Here is a 20,554-nt window from a genome sequence, read left to right on the forward strand (position 1 = left end):
GCCTCCTTTTTGGTAGTTTTTTAAAATCGACAATACCCATTTGATAAAATTTTTTTCAAATGATATAAAATGATACAAATTTGGTCAAAGGTAAGCCTCCCTCTTAGTCTTGATTCTAGTTCTTGAGTCCCCTTTGTAAAGGCAGCCACTGCTATTAGTTTCACATATATCCTTCCAGAAATAGTTTGTGCTTATACAAACATATATATAAACCAATAGAAGCTAATAAGATGCAGTTTTATACCTAGCTTTTTGTTTTAATTGAGTTAATTGTAGATTCGCATGCAGTTGTAAGAAACAGTACAGGGAGATAGATCCCTCCTGTGCTTCGCCCAGCTTCCCTCAGCAGTAACATTTTGTAAAACTATAGTATGATATCACAACCAGGCTATTGGCGTGATGGAGTCTGCCAGTCTTGTTGAGATTTCCCATTTCTGTGTCTTCAGTTCTGTACAATTTTATGGCCTGTGTATGTTTCTGTATCCACCGCCACAGTCAAGGTACTGACCAGTTCCAACACCAGTCGGGTCCCTCCTGTGACGCTGTCATAACTGTATCACTTCCTTCCCCGGAAACCCTGGCAACCATCATCTGTCCATTTCTAAAATTTTGTCATTTCAAAATGTCATATCAATGGAAGCATATGGTTTGTAACCTTTTGTACTTCGCTTCTTAAAAATAAATTACTATATTTTGGGTATAAACCTACCTTTTTATTTCATAGCTGCATAGTATTCCATTTTATGGGCATATTTTAATTGACATTAATGGGCATTTATGTAAGTCTTGCTATTAGAAAAATGCAAGGATTCATGTTCAAAGACTGTAGCAAAAATTTATAGCCATGAAATTGAGGAGTCAGAATGTATGAGTGAATTTTGATAGGTATTTCCAAATTTTTGTCAGAAAAGGGTGTTTCTAATGTACAAGAATTCTTATTTTTTTATAAGAATGCCTGTTTCCCCATACCACTGCCTACATAGTGTTATCACAGAACGTTTTACTTTGGCAATCAGGTTTTTTTACTCACCACTTGTCATTTTTTGCAGTTTTTGCAGTTCTGGGTATTAAATAGAACTAAGTGGGCTAAGTGAAGGTTAGTTCTCCTGACTTGAATGTTGCAGGGCATCATTTCATTACAAGAAATAACACTGGAGCTAAGATATTTGTACGATATTTCCAAGTCTATTGTTGGAAAATTTCAATAATCAGTTAAATTTCAGTATAGCAAAGCTTTGGAAATGGGCCTGTAATACTTAGGGGTGAGGGTAAGAAGTTATTGTGTAGAGCTTAATGTTCTTAAAACAGACTCATTCCCGGCCGGGCGCGGTGGCTCACGCCTGTAATCCTAGCTCTCTGGGAGGCCGAGGCGGGCGGATTATTTGAGCTCAGGAGTTCGAAACCAGCCTGAGCAAGAGCGAGACCTCGTCTCTACTAAAATTAGAAAGAAATTAATTGGACAACTAAAAATATACAGAAAAAATTAGCCGGGCATGGTGGTGCATGCCTGTAGTCCCAGCTACTTGGGAGGCTGAGGCAGGAGGATCCCTTGAGCCCAGGAGTTTGAGGTTGCTGTGAGCTAGGCTGACGCCATGGCACTCTAGCCAGGGCAACACAGTGAGACTCTGTCTCAAAAAAAAAAAAAAAAAAAAAAAACAGACTCATTCCCAAGCACAAATGGGATTTTATCAAGCTTATTTAATTGTTTTAAATCAATGCAAGTTGACTTAATTGAAATAAAAGAATCAGAAAAGAAATACTTATTTTAGACCTCATTTTGAGAATGCTGACTCTTCCAGTGGAAGTTAACCAGCTGAAAGGAATGTGAGGAGGTGGGGGATGGAAGAGAGATTTTCTTTTTTTGCCATAGCAAATCAGTAATGTCTGAGCTTTGCATTTTTATTGCTCAATTTAACATTGCCTGGGAACATAATTGTGTTTGATTTTATAGCTGTTTTAACAACGTTTTGATGTACAGTGAACAGAAATGTATTTCTCTAGGAATTAGGTGCTAAACTTGTCGAATTGGCTTAAGATGTTTAGTAAACTTAAACAATATCCACTTTTTAAATGTCTTTAAGGTGCTTTGCACTAGTAAGCACTCAGCAAATGGTGATGTAATGAAACTGATGGATTTGAGCAGCAAATACACACATCCTGAATGGGTAGAATGGAGGCCAATCTGAGCGCAGAAAGTGGAGTGTGTGACTTTATACCATGGAGAACTTGGAATGAGGATATCCTCCTCTTATGTGTGTGCCTTATTAGTAGTTAATCTTCCACTTCAAACTTTGAGAGTCTGTTTATGGATCTGGGTACATTTTGCTGAAATTAGATTGACCCCAAATGTACAGAAGGCCTTAAACCTTTTAAAATCAAATAACCGGCCTTTCGCTGTCAATGAGAAGTCAGAACAGCAAATTAACTTACTCTTCTCGAGCCCTCTGGTTACTGTTTTTGTTTCGTGAGATGGTAGGTCAAAAATTCTAGAATCGTTTTCTCTTTAATCCAGATTAATCCTCTTACTTACCCAAAATAACATGGCACGACTTCATTACTATTCCAAAATGCTACCACAGGATTAGGGACTTATTAAAATAAAACGATGAAGGAAGAGTGACCTTTAAGTAGTAACGTGTATGTGATACCCAGACCCAAACCTGGGTTTCAAAAAGAGTAAACGTGAAAGAAACAAAAACCTTCAAACTGTATTTTTTGGCATCACGATTGGTTTTCCACAGTAGGGCTACTCGTGTACTGAATTTTGTGGATTGTTATAAAACCTATTTCTCCAAAATCCAGATGACCAAAAAGACCACCATTAAACACACATAGTCACAATCATTCCACTCCCTGGACCTTCGCTGTCTGGTATGGTAGCCACTAGCCACAGGTGTCTAAATTTAATTTAAATAAAATAAAGCATGCAGTTCCTTAGTTGCACTAGCAACCTTTCAAGTGCTCAATAGCCACATGTGACTAGTGGCTACCACATTTGACAACACAGATGTAGGATGTTTCCATCATTGCAGAAAGTTCTTTGGGACAATATTGCTCTAGATTGATAGCAGAGGTGGCAGTAAGAGAGCCTCCTCTGCTGGTTTCGCAAATATTTCCCGGGTATAAGACAGGGAAGCTGAAGCTTAGTGCTCAGATAATTCCTTAAAAAATAATGTCCTCATAAGAAATTCCTTCTGTCATTTTTATTGCCTTTTTGATGATTTGAGGTTATTGAACTTTGAAACAGCTCCATTGCCAGCAAAGAAATACACACTTGCCATAAAAGTTTTCAGCCTTTTCCCCCATTGTTGTTTTCTTCCAACAGCTGCTGGGCATGCTGTGTGCATGCATCGTGTTGTGCAGAAGGAGTAGAGATCCTGCTTATGAGCTCCTCATCACTGGCGGAACCTATGCATAGTAGAACACTCAAGCCTGAGCTCTTTAGTCTTGTTCTGATTTGGAAGGTGAATCGAGCAGGTCTGCTGCTGTTGGCCTCCTAAGTTCATTTAGTGAAAGCACACGTGCACTGGTGTTGGATACCGCAGCTTGGCTTTTCACGTACCCACCTACTTACCAACCCCCCCCATGACTTTCTTTTCCCTTGTTCTAGCTGACTTTTCATGCCCCTAAGTTTTTAAGTATGATGGTAAATGTTCTAATTCAGAACCAATTGTGAGTGGCGTAGTGTGGTAGAATTAAAGGAGGACGTGGGCCTACTTCTGTTACCTCCAAGAAGTAATGGGACTTACGCTGAAGTATCACCAGGTCCTTTCAGTCTTCACAATGGAGAACTCTTGGCCAAAGGTTTTTGGGGGGAGAGGGAGGAAGCCAACTGTCTGGTTAAAGTTAACACCAGATGGTGCCCCCATCAGTGTCCTTTTGAAAAATATATACTCTAGTCCAATAAGATAGCAACTGTACAAAATGGCTAAAATAGATTTTAGAATTATATGGTATATATGTTGGTTCATCTTCAAAATCAGAGACTGATATTTGAAACTAGTGGTTTTTAATCAAAGCTGGCTTTATAGGAGGAGTATATGTATGCACTACTGTTTTAAAACAATTAGTGTGAGTGCGTTTTCGTGTGATTGAGCCCATTCTTCCTAAGTCAAACTTGTTAGAAATAATGTACCCCTCCATGTAGACTAGCAAAATAGTATGTAGATGTGATCTCAGTTGTAAATAGAAAAATCTAATTCAATAAACTCTGTATCAGCCCTCAACATGTAGTTTTTAATTATTTTGGGGATATTTCAACTCCAGAGCAGCAGTATAATGTTTTCTATGTTGGTGCTGTCTATGGTTCATTATGATTTGCATGTGTTTTCATTACATTGTTGCCAAATTCTAAAGGCCTTGGTATTCAAAAAACCACAGATGCTTTTCAGTGCAGTATATTCCACAAATATGGAGCATCTACTGTGTACCAGGCACTGGGGACATGGTGATTAAGCTGTCCTTGTCTTCAGGGAGTTTGGAGTCCTAGTGTAGGAGACGTATATAGGAGCAGATGACTTTCGTACAGTGCAGCGATGGTAGTAATAAAAGAATGGGAGCCAAAGGAAGAGCCCAGAGAGGTCAGGAGTGACTTCCTGGAGGAGATGGCCAAGCCTGAACGCTGGATAGGCTTTATTGGAGAGAGCACACAGGAGTGGGAATGTTTGTGTGGACAGGGAGCTATAAGGAGCTCATTGTGCCTGGAGCTTGAAATACAAGGCTGGGAAGAGAAGTTGGACAAGTGGCAAAGCTCAGGTTCTCTGGTGTCTTATGGGACATCCTGTGGAGCTCAGACTCAACTTGCAGATGGAGGCAGCTAATAAAGGGTTTGAACATGGCTGTGATGCAAGCAGACTGTCCTGGACGGTCCGCATGGCTGCGGTCTGAGGATGGATTGGAGGGGACGTGCCTAGGCGTCAGTTAGCTTGATGTGGTCATTCAGGAGAGACTTAAGCATGAAGGAGTGCACTGTTGGTAGGCGTGGTGAAGGCTGGACTTGGACTGGAGGGGGAAAAATGGCAGAATTTGATCATTGGTTGACTGGATGGGATACAGAGAGAAGGGAGAAGAAAGGAGGAATCTAGGGTGAGTCCCAGGTTTCTGGCTCAGTCAGCTAGGGAAACAGAGTTAGCCATAGAGGTAGGAGCAATTAGGGATCACTTCCAGGGGTGGGGGGGTATGAGTTCATGTTCTGTTTTGGACCCATCAATTTTGAGATGCCCGAATATCATGCAAGTCCATCCCACCTGAAAATGGAGAATATGTAGGAAAGGAGAGCAGTAAAAACTAACTCCTGTTCACAAAGTAGAAGTTACCAAATGATTTCGGAGAGCTACAAAGCATTTGGTAATATTGCCACTGACCCATTGCACCTCTTGTCCCTACCTGTTACACTGTGGGCAAGAATGTTTGTGACCTTCACTTCACCACCTCTCCCCAGCCCTGTTCCTCCAGTTTCTGATATGTCCTATTCTGTGGCTACCCTGTCACAGGTTGAAGCTGAGGTGAGTAATATTTGGACTGTGACATTGGTTGCCCTCCCTCCACTCTTTCTGTGTGATAGAATTAGGCCTCAAGTAGGGAATTACTTTGGGAAAATGCACCAATTGATGATAGCCCACTCCTTGAACTTGCCTAAGAGGATAATTCCACACCCCTTCCCACCCCTTCCTGCACTCAGCCCTCTCCATTTGTCCGGTGAGAGCAGCTCTCTACCTGTGCTTTGCCTGCTGGCCAGACTGGCCACGTTAGCAGCGAAGCCAAACAGATGAGGCTGGGAGGTAGCTCTGGGGGCCAGTTAAACATTCTAGCTCCTGCCAGCTTTAAGTTGTGTTTAATTCCTAGGATAGTCATCCCGGAAATGCCTTTTTCCCTTGCCTGGGACCGATGAGAAGGGGAAAATTCGGCTTCTACCTGCTAAACATCTCCAGAGTCTTCAGCCATTCCACATGTCGCTGAGACTGGGAGTTTGCGCTACCCAGCGACCCTATTCCCCAGTGCTTATTCTTGTGAGGGCAAAAGAGCTGCTGCTCATGTCTGACATTGAATAAATGAGCTCTCCCACTGTGCCAGTGTTTTCCACCCTTGTCTGTACATTGGAAGCACCTGGGGAACTTGGAGAATTACAGATTCCTGGGTCCGAGAGCTGATGAAGTGGTCTAGGGTGCTTCCAGGGTGCAGCCATGGTTGAGAACCACTGCTGTAGTCTATAGACTTTTTTTTTGAGACAGAGTTTCGCTCTGTTGCCCGGGCTAGAGTGCCATGGCGTCAGCCTAGCTCACAGCAACCTCAAACTCCTGGACTCAAGCAATCCTCCTTCCTCAGCCTCCCGAGTAGCTGGGACTACAGGTATGTGCCACCATGCCCAGCTAGTTTTTCTATATGGTTTTAGATGTCCGGCTAATTTCTTTCTATTTTTAGTAGAGACAGGGCCTTGCTCTTGCTCAGGCCGGTCTCGAACTTCTGAGCTCAAACGATCCTCCCACCTCGGCCTCCCAGAGTGCTAGGATTACAGGCGTGAGCCACTGCGCCCAACCTCTATAGCCTTTTTTAAAAATTAATTTTATCTGGAAATAATTTCAAACCTACAGAAAAGTTACAAGAATAAGAATTGTACGTATAAGGCCCAAATATCCTTTACCCAGATATACCTGTTAACGTTTCGTCCCATTCGATTTGCCGTATGTATTCTCAGATGTGCACTCTCACTCTCTTTCTACGTACACATCATGGCCTTTACCCCTGATACTTCCCTGGGTATTTACTAAAAACACAGATATTCTTACAACTGCAGTACAATTATCAAATTCAGTACGTTTACCACTGATAAAATACTTTACCAATCGTATTCCAGTGGACCTCATAATGTCCTGTATAGCATGTTTTTTCTTCTGTTCTTCTGGATCCAGTCTAGGATCAGGTATTATGTTTAGTTGTCATGTCTCTTTGGTCTTCTCTAATCTGGAATATTTCCATAGTTTTCTCTCTTATGACATTGACATTTTGGAAGAATACAGTTCCTCCTTTTAAATGGTGCTGCTCATTTGGGATTTATCTAATAATTACTTCTTGATTAGATTGGGTTTTGCATTCCAGGTGGCTGGAATATACCTGTGTCCCGTGGCCTCTCAGGGCCTCACACCGGGAGGCACACAATGTCTCTTTGCCCTGATGTTAATTTCGATCACGAGGTCGAGTGAGGAGAAATACGAACAGGACATTTTTAATATAAATGTTAACTGTGTAAAAGGTGGTTAACTACTAAAAGGGGTAAAAAGAGAGCTCTAAGACAGCTTAGCTGAAAACAGCTGCCACCCTAGGGGCGAGGAACTTGGAATCTCAGAGGAGCTTCCCCCAAAGCTGAGAGACCTCCAAGGGGCAGCCGTGGCTGCCACAGGGACACCTGCCTGCCCTGTGCTAAAGAGTCAGCTCACTGGAGGTGCCCACCCCCAAGCCGCAGGAGCAGAGAACCGCTGTTGGGAGAATGCTGCCGGCACCGTGCCAGACCAGAGGAAACAGAAAGACCTTCCTCCGCTAGCCTTGCCTCCCCTTCAGAGCCCTTGTCGGCCAGCTGGCAAAAGAGAAATGTTGTTTACAGGTCCCTGCTTCAGTGTGACAAGAAGGGCAAGGACAGGTGAGTTTGGAGCTAAGAGGCAAAAAACTAATGGTTGGCACACCCACTCAAGGTGTTGTCCACTTTCTCCATGGCATAGTTACTATTTTTTCCCTTCTGACTAATAAGCAGTCTCCAGGGATGTACTGTAAGACCATGTAAATATCTTCCTCACCAAACTTCTCCCCAGACTTAGCAAATACTGCACATTCTGGCCTGGCTCGGCCCTTATGATGACACTTGCCAAAGGATGTCTTTCCAGTCCAGCACTCCTTCCTCATTTACCAGTCAACGCCCCCCCATTTATTCTTTTATTTATTTTATTTTTCTATATTTTCTTAGCAAATCCCTCATTTATTTTTATATATCCACTTACATCCACTGTGGACTGATGGGTTCCCATTTTTTTCAACAGTCTATAATTCATCATTGTCCTTTTGGGGGTGGGGGAAGAGTTCCTTAAATAGTTCCAGATTTGGCCAGTGGGGAGCCCCTTCAGGTCGCCCTGTGTCCTAGCATTTCTCTGATGCACTTCCGCAGGTCTGTCACCAGACATTCCGGGCTCATCTGGCGCCCTCTGTGTCCAAGCCCTGGAGTCAGTGTTCCTTTGAGGAGCCCAAGTCCCCTGCACTAGGTGAGCTCATTCCCACCGGAGTGTCTGCTTCTTGCCCTAGCGGTTGACAGAACTTGTCATACCACCTTTTTAAAAGACAATTTTTTTAAACAAAAGTAAGTGGTGCTTTAAAAAATGTAAACAGCGTAGACATCTGTAAAGAACAAAGTACCCACAAGGAAGCAAGTTTAGCAGTGGTGTGTGTCTTCCCAGACTCTCCTCTCTACACGTACAGAAGCAGACTTGGTGGAAGTTTTGGTTTTGCTTTTTGCTATTGTGAATTTTAATCTACAAGGTCCTACTTTTCTTTTCATGACATAGTATGGTACTCTTCATGTCAGACTGTGGGATTTGTCATTGCTTTTTGTTAGCTTAGTGGATATATTAACACCATGATTAACCAATGTATAGTGGATAGAGTTTCAGGCTGCCTCTAGCCCAACTCTAGTGAACACCTCTATACACATCCTGGCAGTTATTTAAGAATTTTTTTTAATTAAAAAAATTTTAGACCATGCGTGTGGCTCATGCCTGTAATCCTAGCACTCAGGGAGGCCGAGTGCTAGGTCAGGAGTTCGAGACGAGCCTGAGCAAGAGTGAGACCCCGTCTCTACTGAAAATAGAAAGAAATTAGCTGGACAGATAAAAATATATAGAAAAAAATTAGCCGGGCATGGTGGCGCATGCCTGTAGTCCCAGCTCCTCGTGAGGCCGAGGCAGGAGGATCGCTTGAGCCCAGGAGTTTGAGGTTGCCGTGAGCTAGGCTGACGCCACAGCACTCTAGTCCAAGCAATGGAGCAAGACTCTGTCTCAAAAAAAAAAAAAAGTATTGAGTTGAAATTCACATGGCATAACATTTTCCACTTTGCAGTAAACAAGTGGCATTTAGTGTATTCACAATGTTGTGCAACCACCACCTCTATTGAATTTCCAAAGCATTTTCTGTGTCATGCATTTTTGCATGTACTCAAGGATGGATTCTTGGTAGTGGATTTGCTCTGGATCAAAAGTCACATCTAAAAATTGTTATGGATACATCCAATTGGTCTCCAAAAAGCTTCTATCAATTTATATAGCCACTAGCAGTGTATGACAATGTGCATTTCCCTACATCCTTGTTTACACTTTGGGTGTGATCAGCCTTTATCTTTTCTTCTAATCCAAAAGATGGAAATATGCATTCATTCATTCATTCATTTATTTTTGAGACAGGGTCTCACTTTGGCACCCAGGCTGGAGTGCAGTGGCCTCTGATCATAGCTCACACTCCTGGGCTCAAGTGATCTCCTGCTTCAGCCTCCTGAGTAGCTGGACTACAGGTGTGTACCACCACACCCGGTTAATTTTTTATTATATTTTTTTTGTAGAGACAAGGTCTTGCTATTGCCCAGGCTGGTCACGAATGTATGTATTCGATTGTTAGCTAGGCCCAGGATGTGTTTTTGAGGTGTTTCAGCCTCTTCTGAATTTTCTGCCCAGTTTGATTGGTTTGGGGGTTTTTTTCTTCCAGATCTTAACAGAGTTTACTTAGGAAATTTTTCTGTTAAACTTAATTCCTGCAGCTAATGTGAATGGAGTAATTTTCCTGATACATTTCCTAATTGGTTATTGTTGGTGTATAGCAGCACGTATTTTTTGGATGGGTTGATTTCATATCCAGCATCCTTGCAGTTCTTGAAAATAATGTGTGTGTTCTATGTGGCTTTTTATTGCGGTGTCTCTGAGATCTCCTGAGGGTCTTGTACAGTGACCTTGCAGAAACCCCCCAAGTCTGTCTACTGCATACCTGTCTGGACAGTGCTGGGCGTGTTGCTGGCTGTTGGGAAGTTGACTCATACACAGATCCTGCTCTCCTGAGTTTATCCAATGAAGACAGTAAGACAGGGAAATTATAGGGTAGAAAGAAAGTTAGTTATCTTTGCATCTTCTAGCATCTGGCAAATAGTGGACACTAACGGTCTGAAATAAGTCACTATGGTGCCATAAAAATGTGGTTTTCAAACTTTTTAAAATTTTTAGCTGGAGAACCCATTAGCCAGGTCGTCCTCAAGTCTGAACACGTTAGAATCACCAGGAAGAGGTTTGAAATATTTATGCAAAAGCTCAGCTTGCAGAGATTCAGTTTCTGTTTGTCTAATGTAGGACAAACAGCATTTTTAAAAGCTAATTCCCTTGAGCAGCCAGGGTTGAGAACCACTGCTAGTCTAACACGTAAACTCTGTGAGTAGAGCTTGAAATGGAGCACCCCACCCGTCTCCTCCTTTTGGGCGCTAGGGGGGCTCTGCTGAGCACAGTTCGAAAGTGGTCCTGATAATCCCGTGAGGATGCTGAGGACATGGAGCCTACTTGCTGGGGATGACCTTGCTCTGGGCTGTGCTGCTGGTTCCCGTGCCGGGTGGGGAAATAGGCAGCCATCAGGCTCAGCCGAACTGAGCCCAAGCGCTAACTCTTATGCTGAGCTCACTTGGCCTAGGAATGGCTGTGGGGCAGTGGTCAGAATTAGGTGTTGGCACTGCTGGTGTGTGTGTCCAGTTTGGCCAAATGGTGAATTGCTGCTCCTCCTCACCATTGGAAGGACTCAATGACAACCCCAGCTGTCCCAGAGGCATGGGGATGGGGGGTGATTATGCTAAGCTCAAAGCTGCTGTTGACGATGGCCAGGATTAGGAGGTTGTGGCCTTTTTGTTAAGAGTAGTATCCCTTGCTTTTAATTAGCAGTTAGCTGTTATCTTATTTGAACCTTATGGAGACAGCAACTTGTATGGGGCATATTGCACCCATCTTACTGATGGTGAAACTGAGGCCTAGAGAAATTGTGACTTGCCTAAGACCACGCAGGGAAGTGTGAGCCTGGGTTTGGACCCTGATGTTCTGATTCAGAAGCTGTGCTTTCCCTCCTGCTCTGCGGTCTGGGCCCTTGTCAGGAAGAGGCTGCAGTTATTTATACACCCAGTCACACACGCCAGCTCTCTCTTTATCTGGCACCATCTCTGCTGGGAAGGCCGTCCTTCCACGCAGTAGCTCCCGGCAGCCGAGGCTGTGACCTGGTGCCTGGGGAAATGGAAAAGGCTGCAGAGGCAATGACTCTGACTTAGATTCATTTGTGGGTCCCCCCCCCCCCCTATAAATTGTGACCCAAGAGTTGCTTTCAGTGCTATTCTCTGGCCGCCTGAATGACTGGAGAACAGGCTTTGTTATCTAACACTCGCTACCCATCACCTTCCAGTACCCACAGACACTGCGGCACCTGTCAAAGATGATGACAAATATCTAGGCCAAAGGTTTGAAAAAAAATCTTTGCAGTGGAATGGATGCTCAATCAAGGTGACAGGGCATTTTCGCGGAATAAATAAAGCACTGGTACCTAACTTCACACTCTCGTCTTTCCTCTTCCCTGCCCACACAGGACCTGACCCGAGTGGCCGGCCCCTCGCCTGTCCCGCGCCGGCTGGGCCCTTGCTGGGGCTCTGTCCTTGCTGCTGCCCCTCCTCCATCTCTCGCTCCACCTGGGGGAGACCTGCCCGTCTTCCAGGCCCAGCGCTGAGATCCTCCCCGTCTCCCCTTCTCACTCCCCCACACTCGCCTCACATCCCATAAGTTGCCAGGTCGCGTTCTACGCCCTGCATTCTTCCAGAATGGCTCTCCAGCCCAGTGGCCGCTTCCCAGACAAGCCACCACGTGTCCTGTGTTGGACAGCCTGCACTCAGTCTCCCGCCCCCCACACCCTGCTCATCGTCCGCTGTGTATCGGGGTTAGAAAGTGCCTGTCTCCTCTCCCGGGGTGCCGTGCTTGAGAGGGAGTGTCACGGGCAGCAGTGGCCTCCCCAGGCCCCAGCTGGGTGGGGAAGGCCGTGAGGCCCCCTTGCACCCACAAGCCTCTAAGCCTGTCCTCCCAGACACTCCACCATGGCCCCTCCAGCTCCAGCAGACCCATCGCTGCTTTTCTGCTCCAAACAGCTTGCTCACTCCCAGAATATTCCCTGGGTGTCTCCACCGCCTTACCCCTGCCCCACCCTCCCTTGCCCCTGCATCCTTCCGTTTGCCCAGGTATGACTGTGTCTCCCTGGTGTTCTGGGAGCTCCCAGTGACCAGGGCCGGGCCTCTTCTGTGTCCCCAGCAGACCGTGGGTTGGCCCGGGGCCCTCAGAGACTACAGCTGAAGCCTTGTCTGAGGGGGCATCTCTGCTCTCCAGGCTCCTGCCCTGTCTCCTTTGCCTCTTCTGAATTGAGCGCTTGGTTGCTAAGGCAGGAGAAAGAGAAAGGGACCCAGCAGACCAAGGAGAAAAGAACGCACCCTTTATTCCTAATGGGAGACTCCTTGGGGCGCAGCCGGCACCCATCCCATCCTAGGGTGGGGGAGGCTCGGTCTGGGCCCCAGCAAGGCCAGGGTGGGTGGGGACACTACTGACTCCACGGGCAGGGCAGGTGGGGGGAGCTGCTGCCCCTTCCTCAGAGCTTCTCCAGGTAGGAGCCAGGGACAAAGCCACGCTGCCCGTTCCGTTCCACTGTCCACCAACCATCCTCCCCTTCCAGGATGACCACCAGAACGTCCCCGGCAGAGATGTCCAGCTCGTCGGGATTCTGGGCAAGAGACGAAAAGCACATGGGGCTGGCGGGGCCTGCTGGGAGGGCCCTGGTCAGCTTGTCAGTAGGGTAGGCAGGGTCCGCTGAGTCACACCCATACCTCCTGGGAGACGTATAGGATACGGGTGCCCCAAGGGACTTGCCTTCTGTCCCCCTCAGTTTGTCATCGTAGGCTTCTCCCACCTGGGGTTCTTCCCCTGCCCCCTTCTCTGCTCCAGACGCAGTGACAGGCACGGCAGGGGCAGGGTTGCTCACCACACCCTGAGCCCAGGTCGCGCTCTCCACGGCTCACCACCCAGCCTCCCTCGCTGCCAGTCCCCAGCCCCAGCCAGCCAGTTCACTAGAGCACGCCAAGGACCCTGTCACTCGCCTGGCCTGGCTGCCCTGCCGGGGCATGGGGGTCTGCGTCCCCGAGCCAGCCAAGTGCGGGGCCCCACCTCAGCCCAGGTGGAGCTGGGGTCCAGCCGTGCACCTCCCCTCAAAGCAGGGAGCAGACTGGACTCTAGGGGTCTCGGGACCCCTACCCTGTGGCTGCCCCGGCCCATCCTCTCCCTGTGGACACCAGAAAATCAGTGCTGGCCCAAGGGGAGGACTCACTCGTGGCTGCAGTTGGTCTCTGTACCCACACGGCCTGACCCCCACGCCATTACCTGCAGGCAGCCCCGGGCGCCGGCACCTGCCTGCATGTGTGTGCCTGTGCCCACGGCACACGGGGCCGGCTGCGGGGCAGCGCAGGCACGTGCATGCCACGCGTGTCCCGCACGCAGACGCAGGCCCTGGTCCCCATCACCAGCTGTTGAGCAGGCGCGCTGGGGCCGCCTAAGCACCGAGGGCTGCGCCCGCGCTCGTGCCCCAGCGCAGCTGCCTGCGAGCGTCCGTTCTCGCCCGCACACGCACCCTCCCGCGCAGCAGAGGGCCGGGGCCTCACCTGCGCTGTGTAGTCATAGAGCGCGCGGTAGTCCTGGGCTGGCGCAACCAGGTCGCCCTGTGTCTCCCGCACGGCCACAGCTGCGTAGACACCCTCATTCCGCTCGAGGCAGGAGGTCAGGGTCTCTGTGGAGGCTGAGAGCAGGGTGAGGCCTGTACCCCTCCCCTGTCTAAGGACATTGGCCCCTGGAGGTCCTGCGGGGTGGAGTTAGTTTCTCCTGCTTGGCCCTGCCTCCCCCTCCCTCTCGCCCGCTTGCTGTTGGAGAGCACGCCCTTCCCCTTGAGGGGCCTCTGTGGCCCCATTTGTGCCACACGGGAGTCTTCTCCTTCCCCCCGGGGTCACAGTGTGTTTGGGGGCCCCCACATCACCCCCAGGTACCAGCAGGAGTTGCCAACGAGGCCTTGGGACTTCCATGCAGCAGCCCGGAGAACCTGGGGCCAAGGAAGGAGGGTGAGTCCCTCACGTGACCCTCCGGCCCCGCGGGGAGAGAGGGCTTAGGCAGCGAGAACTCTCAGAGCGCCAGGGCTGGGGATGCGATTTATGGGGTGCCCCTCAGGCAGGAGGGCTCTCAGAGGGTCTTCCCAGTGGCTCTTCCTTCTGCAGCCGGGCCCTCCCACTCACACCCGGGCCCATCTCAGCCCCTGCTCCCTGCAGGGCCCTTGGCGGGTGCTAAGACCTCCATGCCGCAGGCTCCTGGAAATGCCCAGCTCCTCCCCGCCCCACCTCTACTCCAGCCGGTCCTACAGCTGCCCCACATGCCCCCCTGGGGCCTTCACCAGCAGGGGCCCAGCCAGCCCTCCTTCCCACGGCCCTCAGTGACAGCCGGCTGTGCCACCGGCCGCACAGTGAGCTCCAGGAGGCCGGGCTGGGCTAATGTGCCCCGGGCCTGTCTCTGGCCTACACTGAGCTGGGGTCTTGAAGGTTTGCTGAATTAAAGAGGAAAACAAAACAAGCATAAGGCCGACGCTGGGCACCCCACAAGGCAGACAGGCATGCGGGCTGAGTAGAGGCAGGCGTAAGTGCTTAAGTGACCACCTATGCTGGGATCCGGGTCCTCACCGGGGTGCGGGGAGGGCTGAGTCCTGCAAGTTTTTGTAGCATTGTTTGGGTGTGGATGTGCCTCCTCCTGGGGCCACTGCTTTCGTAAGATTCTCAGAGGGGTGTGTGCACCCCTCTCTGAGTGCGGGCGGTTCCGCAAGCCTCAGCCTCCCGAGAGCGGGAGACTCCAGGGCCTCCTGAGGCCTTGGAATGGGCTGGTCCTTGCAGCCCGGTCGGCACCCTCCCCACTGTCCCCTGCCTCCCAAGGTAGGGCCTTCTTTGTTGAAGGCTGGCTGGAGATAGGAGCAGCGGGGGTGGGGGTGGGGCACAGGCACCACATGGACCCACAGACAGGGCATAGGCCTGCTCAGAGCCCTTGCTACGGGGGCTCCCTGAGCAGGGTATAGCGCCCCCAGTGGGCTGCCAGCGTCATCACCCACGGCCTCAACCAGGAGGGTGTTTAGGTTCTGAGTCAGACCCCAACACTCAGGGGCCCTGGCCCTAGAGAGTGCGAGTGACCTGCCCAGGCCACACACTGGGGCACTGCGCTAGGTAGGACCTTGGCACTTGACTGCAGCCAGGCCAGGGAATGGGCCCTGGAGAAGCCCGAAGAAGTCCCCACACGCACTGGCTGGGGCTCCTGCTCCTCTGCGCCGGGTGCCGCGCCAGCGGGGGCATTGCCACTGCAGCGGGACAGTCCGCGGCAGCAGCCCAGGCTAGCAGCGGGGCCTAAGGTACAAGGAAGCGGCATGGGACCCCCCCCAGAGTTCGGAGCAGTCACTGGTGAATAACTGGGGTGTGGTTATTTGTTTAATGCTGGGGTCCCCTTGGGCTCAAGGTTCCTGGAGACTGGACTGAGCCTATCTTGTCTCCTTAGAGTGCCCAGCACCTGAACAGGCCACCAGGCACAGCAGGTGCTCCACAGATGCCACTTCCTGGCCCGTCCCAGCGCCTGCTTCCTGGCCAGCCATCATGCACGGGGTGTCTCACCTCTTCATCATGCCACAGGACGGTGGCACGCCAGGGCTGCCGGATGACGGGGTGACCTCCCGGTCGTAGTAGTTCTGGAAGGGCACCGGCGCTGTGGACAGCAAGCCTGTGAGGCCCAGGGCAGCCTAGGGCAGGGCAGGCAGGACCTGTGCCCCCAACACCCAGCCAGTCCCTCCCCAGAGACCAGACAGGGGGTCCACTTTCCCACTCTGGCCCTGGCCCATCCCGGTGGTTGTGGCGGTGCCTGTCTCACTCCCCCAAGAGATCCCACTGTGGGTGCCAGAGCGAATGTTCTGCACTCACAATTTAGTGGGACCAAACAGACTGGGGGTGGGGGCTGTGGGAGGTTCCCCACCTCTAACCTCCCATCCTCTTCTGAGTGCATAGTGCACCTAGCTCTGCTGTGTTTTGCCTTGGGGGAGGCAGCAGTCCAGGGACCCAGGCAGGGGTCCTGTCCCTGACCCCTCCCTGGGTCTGGCCAAGACTCTTCCACCCAGAAGGCAGCTGTGAGCTGCCCGAGCCCTGTCCTGGCACTCGAGGCTCAGGGCCCTTCCAGGGCCAGCCAGGCCTGTACCCAGGCTACCCGCAGGCTGGGCCTCACCCGGGGGCTCGGTGCCCGTGCCCTTGGCCTGGATGAAGCTGTCAATGTCGGCGTCCACCCGGCAGCCCTCCAGCGTCAGCCGCACTTCCTCATAGAGCTGGGGGCAGGAGGGAGCAGAGGCTGTGGGGCCAGGCCGCACCCCGATGCCCACCCCTGTCGAGGCCCTGCCCCTCTGGGTCTGAACTCCAGCCAGCAGTGGCCACCCCACCAGCCTCCTCTCGGGCTTTTTGTGCACATCTCAGCACCTGTAATTTGGGACCTGGGGTGTAACCGCCCCAGGCCGGCTGAGGGGTCAGAGCCCTGGCTGACAGCTTCCTGTTTCCTGAACACCTTTTGTCCCTTCTGTGCTCAAGGTCCCATGCAAGAGACTTAACTCACACCTGTCCTCCAGGTAGACACCATTTTCCCCATTTTATAAATGAGGAAGCTCAGGAGAAAGCAACTTGCCCAAGGTCACAGAAAAAGAGCGCAGCGCAATGGGCTTTGGATCCAGAGCCCACACTCTCCTCTGCCACGAGGAGGCCAGCAGTTGGGCTCAAGTCATTCGGACAAAAACAAACTAACGACGACAACAAAAATGAAATGCCCACAGGCCACGGGGCAGGAGGAGTCAGGGCCTCCCCGAGAGAGAGCTCCTGGCTCTGGGGCTGCACTAACAGCGGTCAGGGCCCCTGGTGGAAGGTGGCGGCCCCTCCCTGCCAGGCAGCTTGGGCTCAGTAGGGAAGAAACTAGGACACCTTGGAGAAGGCGAGAGCAGAGGAGGCCAAGCCTCCTGCCATCACCAGGCCTGGGGCAGAGCCAGCCAGGGTCCACTGGCCCCTCTGCAAACCTCTGAGGGGCTGTGTTTCCCTACCCTCCCTAGCCTGGCAGAGGGAGCTGGTGCTCTGTGGCTTTGGAGTGGGGGCGTGGGGACGTGCCAGGGTAACCACCAAAGCACAGTCTTCGGGCAGAGCAGCTGTGGCCCTGTGCAGTACTGACCTCCCTGTCCTGGGCTGCTGGGAGCAGAGGCTGAGCTGCTGAGGCCCTGAGAGCCCAAGGGCCAGGCTTGGACCACAGAGAACTAGGTGTTCGTTGACTGACTCAGATGGACCTGGGCATGCTGCCGCCCAGAGGCTGCTCTCTCCTCACCACCCCCACCAATGCCCTCAGTCCCACCTCGTCGTCCTTGACGCACTGCATGGACAGCTGGTTGCAGTGCACCCACAGCGCGTTGCGGAGAATGGTCAGCCGGTCAAACTCCTGCAGCTGGAAGGCCTGGGGGCGGGAGCGAGGTGAGAAGTGAGGAGGGGGCTGCAGAGCCAGGCCAGGCTGGACCCCACTCCCAGCTCAGGCTGACAGCCAAGTCTAAAGGAGAGACCTTCCTCTGGGTCCCCACCCACTTCTGTGCCCACCCTGAGGCTGCTGGGAGGGGCAGAGCAGCCCGGGCATTGCTGCTGCAGCGGCTCCAGGCTCCGGCACTCACTGGAAGAGCCGGGAGGCGGGGGGGAGCGAGAGGAGCGCAGGACCCAGAGTCCAGAGCCCTGTTCGTCAGCAGGGCCCAGAGAAGATGCAGGTTTTGGCTGAGCCTCAGTTTTGGTTTCGGCAAAAAGGGTTGAAGAAGGCCCAAAGCCAGGCAGGGAGCGCCCTGGGGCAGTACCCAGCCAGTGCCTGGCGAATGCGTGGACGAGCGGATGGAGGGTGAACGATACCCGCGCCCCACTGCCTCGTTTGTCCCGTGAAGCAGCCACAGCGGGGATGGGGGTCTCCTGTTCTGCACCTGGGGAAACTGACCTCCACGCCAGGTAACTCACCTCACAGGTGGTCCTGTGCTCCTGCTCCCACTCGCCCCGCACCTTCTCCAGCTGCTCGGTGCTTTGCCTGTACACCCGCTCTGCAAGCACAGTGGCCCCAGGGAGTGGCACGAGCCCCTCCACTGCTTTGCTCCTGAGGGGCCCCTCCCCCGGCAGCCCCACCTCCCAGGGGGACCTGCCCTGGCTGCTGGTGGGGCCTCATCTGAACGATCGTCAGGGCTGCCCACTCTGCACTGCTCTTTTCGGGTGACTCTTAGTTCCCCCTCTGTGCTTCGAGCGGCTGAAGGGCTGGAGTGGCGCCTCGTACTCGCAAGTTAAGCATCCAGGCCATTGCCATCTTTGCCCTCAGCTGGGAAGTGGGCTCAGAGAGGGTGGCTGTGCCCTGGAGGAGGGGCGGAGCCCAGCAGACTTGGATCATGGCCCCTGTCACCAGATCTCTGGGAGTCACCTGTCCCCGAGCCTAGGGAGCAGCTGGGTGGTGGGAGAGGCAGAGCAGAAGGGAGAGAGCTTCCCAGGGAAGCAGGAGGGTGAGCGCTCTGTCCTGGGAGGGATGCCGGCAGGCACAGGGGTGCTGGGGGATTCCAGCATCAGGTGAAGGACAGAGGCCCAGAGAAGACCGTGTGCGCGCATGTGTGCACATGTGTGCCTAAGCATGTGAGCATGTGTGTACGTGTGTGAGAGAGACAGCGTGGGTCTGTCTCCCGTGAATGTGGCCATGCGAGTCTGGGGCTCTGCGGCCAGATGGCCTGGGTCACACGCAGTCACCACCACTCACTGGCTGTGTAAAGTTGGGCAAGTACTTAACCTTCTTGTGCCTCAGTTTCCTCATCTGTTAAAAAGAGGATGATGGCAGCAGCCACGTGGTAGCATTGTTGTCAGGGTCAAACATGCAAAGTGCCAAGAGCAGTCTCAGCAAATGGGAGAACACAAATGTGTCTAATCGCACAAGTACAGGATGAGAGTGACATCTTGTGACTGTGTGTGGCCACATGGGGGTGTGTCCCAGGGTGAGGGAGTCCTGTGGTGGGGAGGACTGTCCAGGTCACCACCCTGGTCTGGGGAGGCAGCTGGGGCCCACGTACCTGCCTCCGTGGCCGCGTCCCTGCACTGCTTGGCTTTGTTCTGGCTCTGGGGAGACAGAGGGACAGCAGCCCTGAGCCCCGCCCCCGGCAGCCACAGCCCCCAGGGCGACTTTGGAGTGACTCTGTCACATCTTTCCCGGCCACCCAGTGGGACACTCAGTGACCGCTGTGAGCAAATTCCATCATTTACTAGCAACATCACCCCGCAAAGGACCACAGGCTGGTTCCCATAAACCCAGAAACCTCCAGCCCATGTAGGTACACATGAGAAGTAGACAGGAGGTCCCAGAGCGGGAGAAGTGGGGACCAGGGCCAGGCCTGGCCCCTGTGACCACTGCTGAACCCACCGGCTGGGACTTGGGCCCCTGACTGGCCCCCAACTCACCCTCAAGTCCCCACCCTCTCTGGGCCTCAGCTTTCCTGTCTACGTAGTGGGTGACATGTGTCTTGGGTCCTGGTAGCTCTGACACCCCCACTGTGGCCCAGAGGCCACAGCAGTCAAGAGCCTGGGCTCTGGGCCACCTGGGTTTGATCCTTTCTCTGCTGCTTCCTAGCTCTGAGACTTTGGGCAAGTCACTTACGTCTCTGGGCCTCAGTTTCTCCTCTGTGACATGGGCCTACCGAGCCCCTCTACAAGGCTGTGTGAGGTTAGCGTCTGCTCTCATGGCCCTGGGCCACGTGGGCCTGTCTGAGAACTGGGTCCCGGGCGGAGGCCGGAGATGGCAAAGGAGGTGAGGCTGCCCCATCTGTCCACGCCCTGACAGTCTAGGAAACCCGCCGCACAGAAGCCGAGGTCAGCGAGGGAGAGCAGCCGGCACATCTCAGCTGCGGACCCTGCCTGGGGGTGTCTACAGCACCCCTCTCCTGCCTCCCCTCCCCACCCCGGCCCTGGGTGACACCACATGGCCCCGTGATCCACACACCTTCTCCGTCTGCTTCTGGTGGCCACTGGCACTAACGCGCTCAAAGGCCTGCTCCGCGTCATCCGCGTCCCGGCACCTCTGCTCGTAAGTCTTCTTGCACTGGGGTGTGGAGGGTGTGACTCGGGGGCCGCACAGTCCTGCTCTGTGGTCCCCTGGAGTGAGGCCCCCCGAACCCAACCCCCCCTTTCCCCTTCCCGGGGCCGGGGGGGGGGCCAGGGCAACCCCCCCAGGGACAGGGGTCTGGGGTCCCGAGTGCTGGTGGCTGCTGGCAGCCTTGCTCCAGGCCCCTTCCTGCTGCGGCCACTGTGGTCCTGCCCTGGCCTTCTGGGGGTGCGGCCTTTGGCAACGCCACGCCCCTGCACGTGCCGCCCAGCGTCCCACAGACGCGGCTGGAG

General features: G+C 52.4%; 2 protein-coding genes across 6 annotated transcripts in view; one reads left to right on the forward strand and one right to left on the reverse strand.

The window, feature by feature from the left end:
- TSPAN3 (tetraspanin 3) overlaps nt 1–4,228 on the forward strand; it is a 26,685-nt gene extending 22,457 nt beyond the window's left edge. For both annotated transcript variants that reach the window (XM_012651874.1, XM_012651873.1), the window contains one exon: nt 3,326–4,228. In XM_012651874.1, coding sequence (XP_012507328.1) covers nt 3,326–3,418 — 93 coding nt within the window. In that variant the 3' untranslated portion in view covers nt 3,419–4,228. The remainder of the gene's footprint in view (nt 1–3,325) is intronic.
- Nucleotides 4,229–12,549: 8,321 nt separating this feature from the next.
- The window catches only part of PSTPIP1 (proline-serine-threonine phosphatase interacting protein 1), a 37,519-nt gene continuing 29,514 nt past the window's right edge, over nt 12,550–20,554 (reverse strand). For 3 of the 4 annotated variants that reach the window (XM_012651875.1, XM_012651877.1, XM_012651879.1), the window contains 8 exons: nt 20,160–20,258; nt 19,237–19,282; nt 18,155–18,234; nt 17,520–17,618; nt 16,365–16,461; nt 15,764–15,854; nt 14,114–14,166; nt 12,746–13,869 (listed from right to left, as the gene is read on the reverse strand). In XM_012651875.1, coding sequence (XP_012507329.1) covers nt 13,454–13,869; nt 14,114–14,166; nt 15,764–15,854; nt 16,365–16,461; nt 17,520–17,618; nt 18,155–18,234; nt 19,237–19,282; nt 20,160–20,258 — 981 coding nt within the window. In that variant the 3' untranslated portion in view covers nt 12,746–13,453. Of the gene's footprint in view, nt 13,870–14,113; nt 14,167–15,763; nt 15,855–16,364; nt 16,462–17,519; nt 17,619–18,154; nt 18,235–19,236; nt 19,283–20,159; nt 20,259–20,554 lie in introns of all 4 variants that reach the window. The other variant, XM_012651876.1, reaches the window with a different exon arrangement.

Source organism: Propithecus coquereli, unplaced genomic scaffold (genome assembly GCF_000956105.1).
Source record: "Propithecus coquereli isolate 6110/MARCELLA unplaced genomic scaffold, Pcoq_1.0 Scaffold372, whole genome shotgun sequence".
Lineage (NCBI taxonomy): Eukaryota > Metazoa > Chordata > Mammalia > Primates > Indriidae > Propithecus > Propithecus coquereli.